This window comes from Alternaria arbusti (assembly GCF_024043155.1).
Source record: "Alternaria arbusti strain BMP 1465 chromosome Unknown scaffold_5, whole genome shotgun sequence".
NCBI classification, from domain to species: Eukaryota; Fungi; Ascomycota; class Dothideomycetes; order Pleosporales; family Pleosporaceae; genus Alternaria; species Alternaria arbusti.
Genome location: NW_026249945.1, coordinates 1,927,098 through 1,942,222, shown reverse-complemented (window position 1 = coordinate 1,942,222; position 15,125 = coordinate 1,927,098). Strand labels below are relative to the sequence as shown.

Sequence of the window (15,125 nt, the reverse complement as noted above, 5' to 3'; positions counted from 1 at the left end):
CGTTATAGCGCGTAGTATAGTAGTAAAGAAGTAGTAGAGAGGTAGTAGAGAGGTAGTAGAGAGGTAGTAGAGAGGCGATAGAGAAGGTAGAAGAGACGAGAAGATTATTATAGAGGGGGAAAGAGAGGCGAGAACAGAGGTGTAAAACCCGCGCTAACGCGACTAACAGGGAGTAGAACCTGCGCTAATTATAAATCGCAGTGGAATTCTAGGCAGTCGCTTAGAGGTAGGCTCTTAGCTAAGAACTTCTCTAGGTATAGTCTATTACAAGTAGAGTATATTTGTAGACTTCTTCTTCTACTTCTACACTCTTCTAACATTTTCTCTCTTCTTACATTTGTAGCTTACGTCTCGAACCCGCGCCGTCGTACCAAGCCTAGAGGAATCCCGAACCCCCGCGACGAAGCTTGCGCGAACGAGACCTGAATGTCTTCAAGCGACAAGCCCCGCGTCTCGCGCATACACGTCGCGAGCACAACGAGCGTTAAAAGCGCAATTGCGCCGAAGAGGAAGTACGCACCATACGCCGACCTTGCGAGGAAGACCGGCGTCGCGAACGCAACGAGCCAATTCGCAAGCTGTTGGTGGAAGAGGTCAGCAAAGATCGCGCGACAACGATACCAGTGAAGACCGTGAAGGCCGTAAAGGCAGAGTAAAGGACTCGACTTACAAAGCTACCGCCCGTGGCCATCGAGTTCGTCGTCGCACGCGTCCTCGTGGGTTGGATCTCAGACGCGTAAATCTTGCCTACGATGGCCCACGTCGAGACGTATCCAATTGCAAAGACGAAGACCGACATGATAACAACCCAGCGTGCTGCTCCATCCGAATGCACGACGTTCGCGGCGTACAGAGAGCCGATAAGAAGCATGGTCCCGGAGAGGATGACGCCGCCGCAGATGGCGGACGTGCGACGACCCCACTTGTCTGCGAGGAGGGTGGCGGGAATGCTGAAGGCGAGCATGAGGATGGCGGAGACGCCGGAGGCGAGAAAAGAGGCAGTTTGCGATGGTATTCCTGCTTGTGCGAAGATGGTCGGGGCGTACTGCGAGATTTGATCAGCATGCGGAGGTGAGTGCACGCCCTTAGGGGGCACAACATACGTAAAGGACGCCGTCGATGCCGCTCAACTGAACAAACGACAGGATGAACACCGCGAGCCATGTCTGCGATCGGTATTCACTTCTGAAGATCAAGCGCAGGCCCTGCAGTATGCCGACTTGCTCCTCAGGGGATGCATTCTCAGTGGGTCGCAGGACGTCCTTCTCCGCCTCCGCGGCTTCAAAGTCCAGCTTCTTGAGCTCTTGCATCGCTCGACTTCTTTGGCCGTGCAAGATGAGCCATCGCGGACTCTCAGGCAGGAAGAAGGACCCCGCAGCCCATATCGTTGCCAAGGCGGCTTGCAGTATGTACGGCAGACGCCAGGACATATTGCCATTGATGTGTATACTCCCATAGCACGAGAAATAGCCAACACAAACCCCCAGCGCAGCGCCGAACTGCGGTAACGACACAAACTTACCACGGCTCCGACTCGGCGCGATCTCACAGATGTAGACTCCGATGTTGGTGAGCGCGAAGCCTTGACCAATTCCCATCAATGCGCGGCCGACGAGGAAGAGACTGAGATGAAAGGCAGCGCATTCGAGGACGCAGCCAATCGTGCAAAGGATGGCGCCGACGATGATGATGCGGAGGCGGCCGAAGCGGTCGGCAAGGTGGCCGGCGACTGTTGCTGGAATGGCGCCGCAGAGCATGATCAGAGAGACGGTGAAGCCGCGCATGGTGGGCGTGAGGTGGCCGAATGTTTGGGTGAAGGAAGGCATTTCGGTGACGGCACCGACGGAGCCTGTGTCGAATCTGGTGGCATCTTAGTCAGTTGGTTCGCGTCTATGCTGAACAAGACGCGCGACGTGTGGAAAGAAAGGTTAAGCACATATACAACATACCCATTCAGTATGCCACCAAGCGCAACGAAGGTTGATGCGAGCGCGTAGCCCGGTATCTTGCTGGGGATGAGCTTCATCGTTGTCAACGTTCCAGCGATGGGAGAGAGGTTTGAGTGGAAAGTGAATGCCCTTTAGCGAAAGCCAGAACCCTAATCCCCGCATTTGGAGATAACGAGACGTAGAGCGCGATTGGTTGACGCGATAGCCATTTACCTGAGCAGTGTTGGAGTGAAGGATGCGCGTAAGCAATGAAGTCGCGATGACGTAGGTGGCTCGCGCTGAGCACCGCAAGCCCTTGCTAATCAGTGCGGCATAGGGAGCGATGATCGTCAAGAAGCGCTGAGTATGGTATATGCGAAACGGAGCAAGTTCCTGATGGATATCCTGCTCCGGCCAACACGTGCGCTCAAGATGCTGCAGGATCAGATGTGAGTCAAACGTCGATGAACATCATGCGATACTGAGCTTCCCAGAGGAAGGGCCGTGGAGCGTTTTTTGAGGAGCGAATGTAGTCACAGGATCATCTTGGGGAGCGAAGTCCGCGATGATATTGTCGCGAAAGGACAACCACAAGTCGAGGTTGGCGGCGTGATCGGACATGATGTGGACAACGTGGAATTTGTTTGAAGAGGTTGCGCGTGCAAAAGACTCGGTATATGGAATTAAGGCATCGAATTCAGTGGCAATGGTAAGAGAGCGGCCGTTTTCATGGAAGACGATGCTTTCTGTGATCGATTGATGCGGCTGAGATGCGACAATGTTGCCCAGCTGCGCCCTACCGTGCCCCACTATATAAGGGCGATGACTCCAAGGCTGTGCGCCAGTATTAGGAAGTAAGGTGTGACCTTTGCCGTAGGCGCGGTACAAGCTTGTACTACGGCACTCTGCTCATATGTGCGCTGCAGGATACGCCTTTGCCATGCATGGCAGCTTGTTGTGACAGACACGACGACACAGCGTAGGTGAAAAGCTGTCACATTGCAGATGTAGTCCCGTTCACGAGTGTCTTCGGTGCGGTAAAACCAGTCCTGCCATTCTAACGTCAATTCAGACTACTCGACCACGAGAACACCCGATCTAAAGATCAGGCACATAGTACTCAGAATTCGGATCCTTCATCAGCTTTTTGTTATACGCATATCTCTTTAGATCCCGGTTTACCCAGAACACTGCTTTCGTACCAGCCTTTACCCGATCGTTCTTGATGTACCAACGCTCCTCAGGATTGTAGGCGGGGTATATCGAGATAATGCCGTAGTCTTCTCTTGACGACGCGATAGTGAACCTAGATATTTCGCCCGGGTAAACGTGTTTGACCGTTGAATCGAGCTCGTACAACTAGTTTTACTTCGTAAGTGCCGGGCTCGGAGCGATTGGGAGTGCAGTAGACAATAGAACCAGAGCTCTCACAGAAGCTTTGACCGCACCTCCCCCGCCAGTGCTAGAAGCTTTAGCCTCAACATCGGTTACTTGTCGATGTGGTCGGTTTGGCGAGAGTTCCACGGTGATTGGCTGGTCGTGTGCATTTTGTATCCAAACACAATGTGGGTCGCCGAAATTCATATCTGCGACACTATTCTCAACAGTAAGCGCAGTCGACAACCGACAGAGGACCAAACTTGGCTTATAAGTAGAGAGATGGGCCAGCCCGCAAAAGAACTGAGCCAACCAGAGTTACGCACTCGAACTGGAGCCAACGCATGCATAACGCGGAGGGACGGATCCGTCGCTCACCGGTGTAGCCACGAGGCTGCCACCCAATCGCATCGGTCCCTATCTTCAGGCAGATCATCATCTGTTTCAAGTCGGCGCATAGCACTTTTGACTTCTGCAGGATGGGTGAAGCGAGCGAAGTTAGGAAGTGTATATATATATATACAGTGAGCCAGTACGAAAGTGCTATGTCCGTAGTAGTCTCGTTGAGATCTAACCTTTGCAAGGCTGATATGGCGCCCGGGGACACCGAATGCGGGGTATGAATGGGGTTGTTACCAAATTGCGCCTCGTTATGCACGATGCGCCCGATGGCGGGCATGGAGCAGAGCTCACCACTGATCAACTTTACAGGCCATCAAGCCCACCATACCCCAACCCCCACACATGCGCACCGTAGTAGCGGTTGTAATTCGCCATCCACACATGACGGTACTTCTTCATGGCCTCGTTTAAACGTTGGAGCAGCGCATCAGCCTTCTCCTGCTCTTCTGCTGATGCCCGCGGGAAGAACTTCGCTCGTAGCACGTGGTACCAGAATGTTGTCTCAACCGTAGCCATCAAACCGAGACCAGCGTAGACGGTGTAGCGGACTGCTGGCTTGGCACCGCGGACGAGCTTGAAGAGGTTGAAGGAGGGAAGCGGGGATTCATCGTTGCGTCGAGCTGGTCGATGTGTTGAAGGGTCGTGGTCTTTGGAGGAAGGCGCTGAGATATGGAGGCGGCGCGTGTTGAGGAGTCGAGTTGACGGTGACTTGTGTAGGTAGGGAGAAATCCGTATCAAAGAAGCGATGCGCATCGTTGTAGTCTTTGAAATCATTTGTTGAGCCATTGAATCCTGGGGGACAAGCTGGAGTGGTTCACGTGACGCGGGGTTGACAAGATGATGGAAATGACTTGATATGAAGATGCGCGACCTACCTGGGACTCACCAGCATGCAACCTATATACTCACCTTCCTGCCTACTCATCTTCGCCTACTCACACCTGAGTGTGTCCAAGTCAGCGAAGTCATCGCGAGGCAGCCGCCAAGACAGTCGTGTTTGTTTTGGGCTTAAGATTGCGAGATATTGGCGTTCGCATGTGCAATCTTAGAATTTGCGCAGGGGTATCGAAAACGGTGCGTCCGAGCGTCGTTGACGTCGACGGCCTGGTGAGGGAAATTCGTTCACGATGCCTGGGGAAAGAAGTGAAGGATGCGCGCAAAGTGTAATATCACATGCGCGTGCGGATACGAGTGAGGTGTATGTGTGGGAGAAACAGGGAATGGGGTGGTGGAAAAGGCGGTGGCAGGCTTGTGGGCGGGGAGTGTGAGCTGGCAGGGACAGGTGGTTGAGTGGAGCGTGGTCCGCCTGCCGGCATAGTCAGGAACAACAAATCAGCCCTCGACGCGCCCGGCTAGTGACCACCACGACGCTTCACTCCCTCGACGCTTGCTTTTCCTGCCACCGCTCTCTCCCTTCTATGTAGCTCCTACCCGCCCAGCATTAATTCGAGCATGAGCGACACCATCCACCACTCTGCGACGCATTTTTAACTCACCACGCTGCTCCCGCCGGCTGTTCACGACTTGTTTACGCGAACGGAGGGGTCGTACACATGGACTCGGCCGGCCTTGGTGCCATGCCAGGGCCTCGCTGCTGTTGTGGGAGCCATGACTGCGCTTTCCTCGCCCACAACGGAAGACTCTTAGAAGGACTGGAGAGAGATGTCTCCAAGGCTGCACAGCTGGGCCAGGTACGTCGCTCACTCCCGCATGTCGGCTCTTACTACCGCGCATGCCGCTAACCTTTGCCCTGCAGGCCCTGCTCGTCCGCCATGAGGCCTACGTCGCCGACTCGGAGCGCGAGCGCAAGGAGATGATCAACACCATCGAAGGGCTCGAAAAGGACAAGATCGAGCTCGAAGCCAAGAATGCGCAGACCATCAAGGCGAACCGCGACCTCCTCGACCAGCTCGAGCAGCTCAACAACGCCGTCGCCGAGTCAGACGCCCACATCCGCGCGCTGGAGGACACGCTGCGCTCCACCGAAGACGAGATCGACCGCCTCAGCTCTCTGGCCGCACGCACGCAGCTGCTCGAGCGCCAGCTGATTGACCTCGAAAGAGAGCAGTCGCAGATCCAGAGCAGCCTGGACGCCAAGATCGTCGACGAGCGCACAGCCATACAGCGGTGGAAGGTGGCCGAGCGGACTATAGGAGATCTCCAGGATCAGATCGACCGCATCGAGAAGGAGTCCCGCGCCGAGCGTCAGCGCCACATGGAGGTCGTGGCCCGCATGGAGCGGAGGATGGTCGTCGAGGGCGAACTCCACACCGCTGCGGGCAGGCTCAAGGCCAAAGCTGGGACGGACAAGGGCGGGCCCAACGTCGTCTCCCACTTTGTTAAGGACATTCTACTCGATAACGCGAACCTGCAACACGGCATACTGGAACTGCGCGAGCTACTGGGCAACTCCAACGAGGAAGTCGAACGCCTGCGAGACCAACTCAAGGTTCACCAGCCTGTCTCGACGTCACCCCGCCCCGATGAGGACGTCACGAGTCCGTCGCTGCAGAAGGAACTGGAAATGGAACAGGAAGCTTCGCTACAACAGGAACTGCACATACACCACCACTACCACGGCCCAAAGGTTACCAGAAACGTGCCCAAGCCACCGGCGCAGCGACGGCCCAAGAAGAAGCGCTTCTCCCTCACCCCGACGCATTTCGATCCGCCTGCAACTCTCGATCGCTCGTCTACGGCTACAATTCTGGAACACACTGCGGTTACTGTGCCTAACTCGCACAGATGGTCTCAGGCATCAACCCTCACGCCGGGGTCTTTCGCAGGGTCACCCGTCTCGGACTCACACCGTGGGTCAATGTACGACCGTGTCTTCAGCGAGGCCTATGACTCTTCCCGGCCCACCAGCCCTCCCGATTCCATCGACTTCCAGTCTCCCATGTTCGGGCCCGTCAAATCGAACGACTACAGCTCCGATCCGGATGCGTTGCCGCCCATGCTGCGAAGGTCGTCTGGCACTCTCGAGGTCGCTAAGGGTGGGAACAAGCATCTGCGACGAAAGTCTCGCGGCCTCATGCCACCAAGCCTCTCGACAATGCGCAGCTCAAGCACGCCCATCGCCCTCACTGCTAAGAGCAGTCCTGCGACGGCTGTCATATCAGCCGTCAGCCCCGCCAACTCCTTCTCAGATGCCAGCTTTACGCTCTCGCCCTACCTCCAGCCGGAGCCTCAGGCTGCTATCCCGGAGGAAAGCGAAGACTCCTCGCTATCGACGGCCGAGCCATCGCTGATGACGTCCAACGGCGAATTTGAGCCTGACGACCTCGTCTCGCCCATGACCGCCATGCGCCCCGGATTACGCCGCCACGCCTCCCACGAATCCCTCATCTCGGTCTCCGGCATGGACATTCACACACTGCAGTCACGTCCCTCACAACTCCTATACTCTAATGCGGCGAGGTTCGCAACGCCCGGCAGTTCTGGCTCGGTCGGCCCCGAACTCACACCCTGGACCGCTACCGCGCACGGCACGCTTTCGAACAAGACATCGCAAAGCAGCATGGCCAACCGCGACTTCCTCTACTCCAGCATCGCGAACCAGAAACGCGGACCCAGGAAGAGCGACGGCCCCCAGCCCTCCAGCGGCCCCGGTCTTACAAAGAAGGTCGGAGGCTGGGTCTTTGGCAAATGGGGCTCATCGCCTGCTCCCGTTACTTCGCCAACAGCTACACGCGCGCCTTCGATCCTTAGCCAGGAAACCCAGTCCACGCAGGACACGCAGTCTAGCGAAGGCACCACGACCACGAATGCGGACGGCTCGAAGAAGAAGGACAAGCCCAAGCTGAGGCCGAGCGGCGTGAACCAGAACGGACCCATTTGGGGCTTCTTCGACGAAGTCCCCGATGCGCCGGCCAAGGTCGTGGTGCAAGACTACGATGCGGATGCGCTTGGTGAGGCCTTGGCTGAGGCTTCATAGACCCCGGACATGCATACGGATATTACGACAGCGCGTGCGTGTGTATAAGGAGGTTCTTTATATATGAAACATCTCTTACCATCTATCTCCTTGGTCTTTTTGGATTCTGATAGATTGCATCACTGGCGTTTGGGTTTCTTTTCTTCCTCTCTTGGACCTTTTTGGATGTCGATACGTTTGACGAAGCGCATGAAGCGAGGAAGGACTTTTCTTCTTGTTTGGATACTGGATAGATGAGATACGAGCTGAAGATTGATACCCAATTTATGCGCCATGGCGACGTGGTCTGCTTGCTACTTACGCTGAGTTCTTCCTTTCGATTATGGTCTTGACTGATGTGCTAGATGGGCAGACCCGTCATCTCGGCGGTGAGTGAGACACAGTCATCACTTCCCATGCTTTCGAATTTAGCACATTCATCTTTTCGGATTTCTTATCGGTCGCGGCATCGGTTACAGTAGTTTTCCTCCGATCGACGAGCATCGTGATCCTTCCTTGTCGTCAAGTGTAATCCTTCCTCGCCACGCATTGTGCTCCTTCCTCGCCGACCATTGTGTTCCTTCCTCGCCAGTAAGCAAGGGCGGCCTTCTTTGGTCGTTAAGCAAGGGCGAGATCGGCGTCAACGCGACTTCCGTACTTACGCGCATCCTTCACATCCTTCACATCCTTCACTCTAACACTTGTTAGGCAACTTGCTTCCGCTTCGACTTTCGTCAACCAATCGCGATCTACTTCTCAATGCAGTCATTCCCAAAATTGACATCGGATCGGTACTTACCCGCCCGCGCCGCTGGGGGTCTCGAACTGTGAGATGATGCGGCTGTCTGTCAGTTTCGCACGGCTGTTCTTGTTTCGCATGGAGGCGTAGTCATCCCCAAAGCTGAGGTCGGTACCTACCCGTCCGCGTGGTGGATGTCTCGCACACTATCCGGCGCTTCCCTTCTCAATTCAATCATCCCTTAAGTTGACATCGGCACTTACCCGTCCGCGCCGCTGGAGGTCTCGAACAGTGAGGTGATGCGACGGTCTGTGAGGTTCGCATGGAGGAGTGGTCATCCCCCAAGCTGAGGTCGGTACCTACCCGCCCACGCCGCTGGCTGGTCCCGCGGAATATGCTTCCGCAAGATCGATTTCAGGGGATCGTACTCACCGCATCGCATTGGGGAGCGAAGTGAGATGATGCCGCACGCGGTGGTCAGTAGATTTCATGGGTGGGAGGTGGAGGTCTCGCACACTATCCGCCCAATTCGCGTCAAACGATCGCGCTCTGCTTCCACGAGAAGGAAGGTACTCATCGTATCGCATCGAGCAGCGAAGTGAGATGACGCGGCGGTCAGTGAGTCTCGCACGGCTGTTCTGACTTCGCATGGAGGCGCGGACTGCCACAGCGGCCAAGGCAGTCCATTGTAGGATGCGATCCTTCGCGTACCCACAATATCTTACACCATCTCTCGGCTTTCCAAAGCCAGAACATGTGTGACCGCCTCGGAAGGTGGAGGGAAAGTGAGGGAGGTCTCGCATACTAGACCTTCCTGGGGGTCGCTGGGACCCAGCTTCGAGGATGCTTCTTCCTGAAGGATGAATGAAGTCGATGCCGTAGCAGATCGAGGATGGTCATATAAGTCAGCTGAATTCAGCTGAACAGAGCTGGAGTCGCCGACTCTGCAGTCCAAGCACACTTCGTGGACCCCGACTGCAAACAATGAAGTTTCCGATTGCCAACTTGGAAACATCAAGCGACGACATATGTACGATCTGCTTCTACGAAACTGGAGCCAGCATGCGATGCTTCCCGACGAAGATCAACGGATACTTTCCTACTCAGGTCGAAGGCATCCGCAGAGACCAGATCCTAGAGCATCCTCGGTACAGGAGAGCAGTAAGACGTGGGCAAGAAACGGCCATAAGATTCGAACAGCTCATCAGCTCTGTGGGCAACAAGAAGAGTAAGGTTACCGTTTCGCCTAATGGTATTGTTGGAGGTCACCCTTGGGGGCATCACGAATGGGCCACAAACAAAATCGCCTTCTTCGTCGAGACCACATTTGACTTTCCGACTTCTCTGACACCGGCGAGCATCGTGTCCTCTACACAATGGTTGCACTTCGCTGGACCATCGTCGAAGGCTGCGCTCCAAAGTCTTTTGACTTCTGGCTCGCGCCATGTCGCTATTCTATCGGGAATCTGTTTGTTCTCGGCCAAGGCCATGACCACGGCTACTAAGGGCGTGCCGATTATCGACCTACAGAATGAGCAGCACCACGGAGCTACACTTTACGAGCTGGAGTACATTGCTCGCAGTGCCCCAGCCATCGCAGATCTTGCCATCGCCTCCCGACCCGCGGCGGAGCTGACTACTCATATGAATGGCGACAAAGTTTACCAACCACCCCAGATTTGCTTGGACATTCCCAATTTCCATTACTACCAGACAATCGACGATGTATTGCGGTCTGGTCGTTGTGGATTCGTCGAGGCTCTGCATTGGCTCTGTGCTATAGAGACGCACCATGAGCAGATCTCGCATATCTTCCGTGGTTATCTCCACGTCGAGCTACTGCGACGAGACCCATCCATCAAACCATGCGCAATCAGCGTCACCCCGGGTGGCGAGCGAATCCTCTCGATCATCCGCGAGTCGCTTATGAAACGTACGCTTCCATCGGTGCAGCAAGCTATCGACGACCTCGGTGTCCACGAATCAGCCTGGACAAGATTTATGCACTTTGTGCCCGACGCGGAGAAGCCGAAGGATTTCAGATCACTGGGTCAGATGTTCTATGTGTACCAAGTGGTACGGCACGCCTGGGGTGAAGAGTCAATACAACCGGACTTGTTGATTAGTGTCGAAGACAGCGCCGAACGCGGGGTGTATTCTCGAGCTCAGAAGCTTCTCAAAAGGATACGAGGATCTACATGCGCAGCGACGCCTGTACTACTAGAGACATATCTCTGTCCGCGTGTCTTTGTCGACAACAACGCTCATGGATCGGAGCTATATGCTCACGACCCGTATCCGGGGTCAGTGTACGAGAAACATAGCTCAGAGAGTGATGAACCGATTCTAGGCAGTTCAAGGACAAAACCCGGGCTGCACTGTTCTAGTGGTCGAAGCGATGGCGCCCCGGAGACTTGTCGGACGCTGATAGAGCTAGACACGTTGGACGTAATTGAGAGATTGTATGGCGAGAGATCGGCCACGCTGCTGCGGGAACTATGTTTAGAGGTAGGCCTCTTTGACATACCAATGCAGCCTTAGATAACTTTGGGTATAACGGCTTCGATGTGTTTACTCTTGCTGTAAGAGGTATGGAAACACAAGTTACACTGTCTACCTTGCTGTTCCTTTCTGTTGTTATATTGCACGCCACTCGGTAGCTCGAATTGCTTTGATTGGCGGTAATCGGTTGGAGCTCGCGCTGACATGCAGCACCGAATCTGGTTTTTCCATACTCTGTAGCGACTCTCAACGATTCAGAATCAATAGAGTGCGCGTTTGACTCACGCTGCGGTCTGGTCCTTCGGGCAGATCATTGAGATTGTACTTTGGTATACAGTATGATTGCGATAGCTTTGATGAACTCTCGACGGACCATCACGAGGATCGCGCCACGACGTAGTTCTCAATTCATCCAGCCCTTGCTGCATCGCTATATTCCACGGGGATAAATAGAGGTGCAGGGCTCTCGCGGGATAATAACTTGACAACGGTGGCTGACTAGGGCTCTTCGTCGGAATTTCGGAATTATCGTCTCTGTGCTGAACTGCGGTAGCTAAGAATAACCTTAAAATAAACGCGTAATAAGTGGTTGCGGTGAGTTCTGGGTTAACGACGATGAATAATCACTTTGCGAGTGTCCTACTTGCTGATGCGTGGCCTTGTGGCTATTCTTACCCTTCTACAGCAGGGTACTGTAGGGCACAGCTGGGCAATGTCGCCACACGTCAGCCGCAGCGAACATACAAAACTTCAGCGTGCGTGATCCCGAAAGCAACATATTCTTTTTCAACATCGCGTCTCAATACTTGCCATTTCTATACCTCGTAGATACTCATTGCCGGAACCGAGCACCTCACATCATTCCCGTTATGTCCGACTACATCGACGATTTCGATTTCTCCTCCCTCTCCATCGACGACATTGACCTTGGTTTCGTTCCGCAGGATGATCTCGCTGCGTTTGAGTCTTTGAAAGCAGATTGCATTCGGGCCTCTAGTAGGTCAAATCCTGTATGATATGCATCACAGTCCAACTAACGAACGTTCAGGCATGCCGTACGAGCACTTCGACAACACATTCGCCGCACCTATGCCCGTTTCGCAACCGCCGCTCAACACCGACGCGATGATGCACGAACACCCCCTTCATGGTATTACACCTTGGTCCTTCGCGACACCAGGCAACCAACGTTCACATCGCGCGTCCATGCCCAGCGATACCGTCTTCGCGTAAGTGGTTCAATCTTGCGATGATTCCATATGTACAGTGTGACCCGCGACACTTTCGTACCGCGATACATGCGCGGTATCATGATACTTCACAAAGAAGGTAACGTCAGCCTATCCACAACATGATCCTGTGGCATACATGCTAACATTCTTTAGACAGCCGTAGCAAGTAGCGCACAAATGACATGATAGTAGATTTAGGCGGGATTAAGTAGCTAGCAAGTTTATCACATTGATACAAGTAGCTTCTTATCTTACCTAGACAATTCAATCCCGTTGATATCTGAATTTGACCGCACAAGCCGGATGAATTCGGCTTCAGGCTCTCCGGTTGAAATTGCGACTGCGATGCCCGACTTACTGATCCACGCCGCCCAAGCCCACTTGACGACGCTCTTGCACAGCCTTTGGAACATGCTCGTATGACTGTAATATGTCCAGAGTGTATTGTGAAGGCTTTGCAATGATGTCTACTTATGTTGTGACCTGTTATCCCAAAGACGACTTTCCAGAAACTAACTTACTCCCAGGCCAAACTTCGTCGCTTCCCATGAAGACATGACCTTTCACACCTTCGACCCAATCTACTCCAATCCAACCCACTCCAAACCAATCCACTCCAAGCCCCGCCAATTCGATCTCGATCAGTCCCGCTACTTCGTCATCGACACTCACGCACCAAACCTCCCGCCCATCCCCGCGAAATCCAGGAACCAGCACAACACGGACGACGCACATCCCAAGAGCGGCGCGCGACGGCTTCGCAGACACGTCTGCAACATCGCACCTTGCAAAGGCGCGACCTTCGGTCGCGGTCCCGAATTGCGCAGACACCACGCCTCCAAGCACGACGTTGCGCGTTTTTGGTGCCCGATTGATGGATGCAATAGGAGCAAGATGGAAGGAGGGCAAGGGTTCACGCGCAAGGACAAGATGGTTGATCATCTAATGCGGGTTCATGGTGATAGGGTCGGCTCTGCGGCATGAGAATGACGTTGATGTGCGGATGTAGCTTTGACATGCTTGAAAGATGTTGCTCCTCGAGCTCGTGTGTATTCGATGTCGTCCTGTCCCCCTTGATCGGGTGATCAAGGGAGAGACTAAACCCCTGGAAGTTTACATCGCGTCAAGATCTTGCTGGATTCTGTTTCGGTACCCGTGTAGGATTGGAGCGTACGGCGACGTGGTGTGTATGTTAGCTGCGCTTTTGCGCGTATTCAAATTTCTGCATTATGTGTAGAGTTCATATTCATTCACTTCCCGGGTCCTTCTTCTCTACATAACCGTGACAGTATAGTTTCCGTGATCATCTTCCTCTTGAAACAGATTGCGCGGCACTGGCCTCCGATACGCCTCGAACTGGGCTTTGACCATATCGGTGTTTACGTCTTCGTAGCCCCTAAAAAACTTAGTGGCCGCGACAACGCCCGCTCTTCTATATACTCCATCTTCAGCTCCGGGTGGCGCATACAGGAGGAGACACCACACATTAGCGACCTTGTCATTGTGCTCAGCCCAATACCAAAGGCAACACGCTATCGGCACGATGACAATTCTTTGCAGAAGAGATTGGTCATCTTTGGTAGTATGACGGCGTTCGTCCCGAGCGGTCGTCGACGCGATTCGGCTTGGGTGCTCTCTGAAAGTCATGGCGAACCATTGGTCTAGGTAGAGCTCGAACTCGAAGCCGCTCTGTTTCAGCCCCACGAAGAGCGTAGCCAGCCTATTTTCGTTGCCTGGCGATAAAAAGGACGGATACTCGCTTAGGCAAATTATGAATGTCTCGCGAAGCCGCAGTCGTAGACTCCCCAGATCGTGGACGAACTCGATGTTGGTGAGGTGAGTGAGCCTGTGACCCAAGAATCCCCAGGCATTCTAGTCTACGGGTTTATCCAGAGCTGCCCAGGACCAACTTGGTGTGTCACGCCATTCCGGCAAGTCTCGAGAGTCTTGTGGACTGTAAAGAGTGTCATCTGGCTGCCGAAACAGTATACCGCGATGCATATCGCTTGTCCAGAGTCCGTACACGCTATGATCTTCAAGATTCTTCTCAAATTCTGCGGTGATGCCGGCTAAAGCAGGAAGCCGGTCCGCAGCAAACGTAAGACGTCGATTGGAATACACTGAGACAATTTCGAACCAGCTGTTGTAGATGGACTTCTGCCACCATTTAGTTTCTTTGGGGCGTTATTCATACTTCGGTAAGGTGATTCGAACTCACTGTATCTTTTGGCATGTTATTAAGGTCGAAGTTCCAGCTACTAACGGGTCGTTCTCGAAAGCGACTTTCGAAGTGAGTATTCCGCCAACCACAGGGCCAAACCTCATTTGCGACCATCGATTTGCATTCCCAGTGCACTTGGCTATCATCAAAGTGCACCGTTCGTTTTGCCTGTCGACGACATTGAGAAACTTCCTTCCGTGGTTCGTGAGGTTACTTACAAGTAGTTGCTCTTGCAGCGTCCACGCACGATTGAATACAGGGCCCTCTCTCATTACCTCCCATGGGAATGCACATGATAAATAATGAGACTTTTCAGACGAGCTCTGATTAGCCGCGCGCCCGAGAGTGATAGCCACTGGGGACGGATTGATACGACGATTACTCAGTATGAAGCCTTCTTTGCCATTAGCAAAGCCAGAAGCGGAAATGTTGCAGGCAGCATGCTTGTCTATTTTATGCATTGAAAGCGATTCCCTTTTCCAGTCGTCGGGGTCATCCTGCACAATGCAGAGGGAGTCGATCCAAATGTATTGGAAATTCAGCTTCATAGTAGCGAGAAAGGCGTCCTGGAAGGTCCTAGACAAGCTATCGATCGGAAGCGAGCACTCGTACGCGCAGAGGTTCGCATGCGTAGTTGTTAAAAACTCTTCTCCGCCCCAGCACTGAGAAAGGGTGAGGTATGGCGTGCACCTGGGCAGTGAAGCGCCGCGACATATATTTGCCCTTAGCTTGGAGCTACCAGTTGACTGCACACATATAAGTCGTGTCGGCAACTCGGCAGGAACTGCTAACGATTGGCATTCGACAT

At 53.8% G+C, this 15,125-nt stretch overlaps 6 protein-coding genes across 6 annotated transcripts; 3 read left to right on the top strand and 3 right to left on the bottom strand.

The window, feature by feature from the left end:
• Positions 1-344: 344 nt before the first annotated feature.
• J4E86_005172 (uncharacterized protein) lies at positions 345-578 on the bottom strand (the record flags this gene model as incomplete). Its single annotated transcript, XM_051445708.1, has 1 exon — positions 345-578. A coding segment is annotated over one exon (234 nt), but the record flags the coding sequence as incomplete, so codon positions are not given.
• Positions 579-670: 92 nt separating this feature from the next.
• J4E86_005171 (uncharacterized protein) lies at positions 671-2,026 on the bottom strand (the record flags this gene model as incomplete). The annotated part of the gene is made up of 3 exons (XM_051445707.1): positions 671-1,045; positions 1,104-1,860; positions 1,950-2,026. Coding segments are annotated over 3 exons (1,209 nt in total), but the record flags the coding sequence as incomplete, so codon positions are not given.
• A 1,984-nt stretch (positions 2,027-4,010) lies between these two features.
• On the bottom strand, positions 4,011-4,632 carry J4E86_005170 (uncharacterized protein; the record flags this gene model as incomplete). The annotated part of the gene is made up of 2 exons (XM_051445706.1): positions 4,011-4,369; positions 4,617-4,632. The coding sequence occupies 2 exons, from the start codon at positions 4,630-4,632 to the stop codon at positions 4,011-4,013; spliced, it is 375 nt and encodes a 124-aa protein (XP_051303803.1).
• A 628-nt stretch (positions 4,633-5,260) lies between these two features.
• On the top strand, positions 5,261-7,644 carry J4E86_005169 (uncharacterized protein; the record flags this gene model as incomplete). The annotated part of the gene is made up of 2 exons (XM_051445705.1): positions 5,261-5,398; positions 5,464-7,644. 2 exons carry the CDS (start codon positions 5,261-5,263, stop codon positions 7,642-7,644), a joined length of 2,319 nt encoding a protein of 772 aa, XP_051303802.1.
• A 1,702-nt stretch (positions 7,645-9,346) lies between these two features.
• Positions 9,347-10,749, top strand: J4E86_005168 (uncharacterized protein; the record flags this gene model as incomplete). The annotated part of the gene is made up of 2 exons (XM_051445704.1): positions 9,347-10,665; positions 10,713-10,749. The coding sequence occupies 2 exons, from the start codon at positions 9,347-9,349 to the stop codon at positions 10,747-10,749; spliced, it is 1,356 nt and encodes a 451-aa protein (XP_051303801.1).
• Positions 10,750-11,733: 984 nt separating this feature from the next.
• On the top strand, positions 11,734-12,097 carry J4E86_005167 (uncharacterized protein; the record flags this gene model as incomplete). The annotated part of the gene is made up of 2 exons (XM_051445703.1): positions 11,734-11,860; positions 11,913-12,097. The coding sequence occupies 2 exons, from the start codon at positions 11,734-11,736 to the stop codon at positions 12,095-12,097; spliced, it is 312 nt and encodes a 103-aa protein (XP_051303800.1).
• Positions 12,098-15,125: the final 3,028 nt, after the last annotated feature.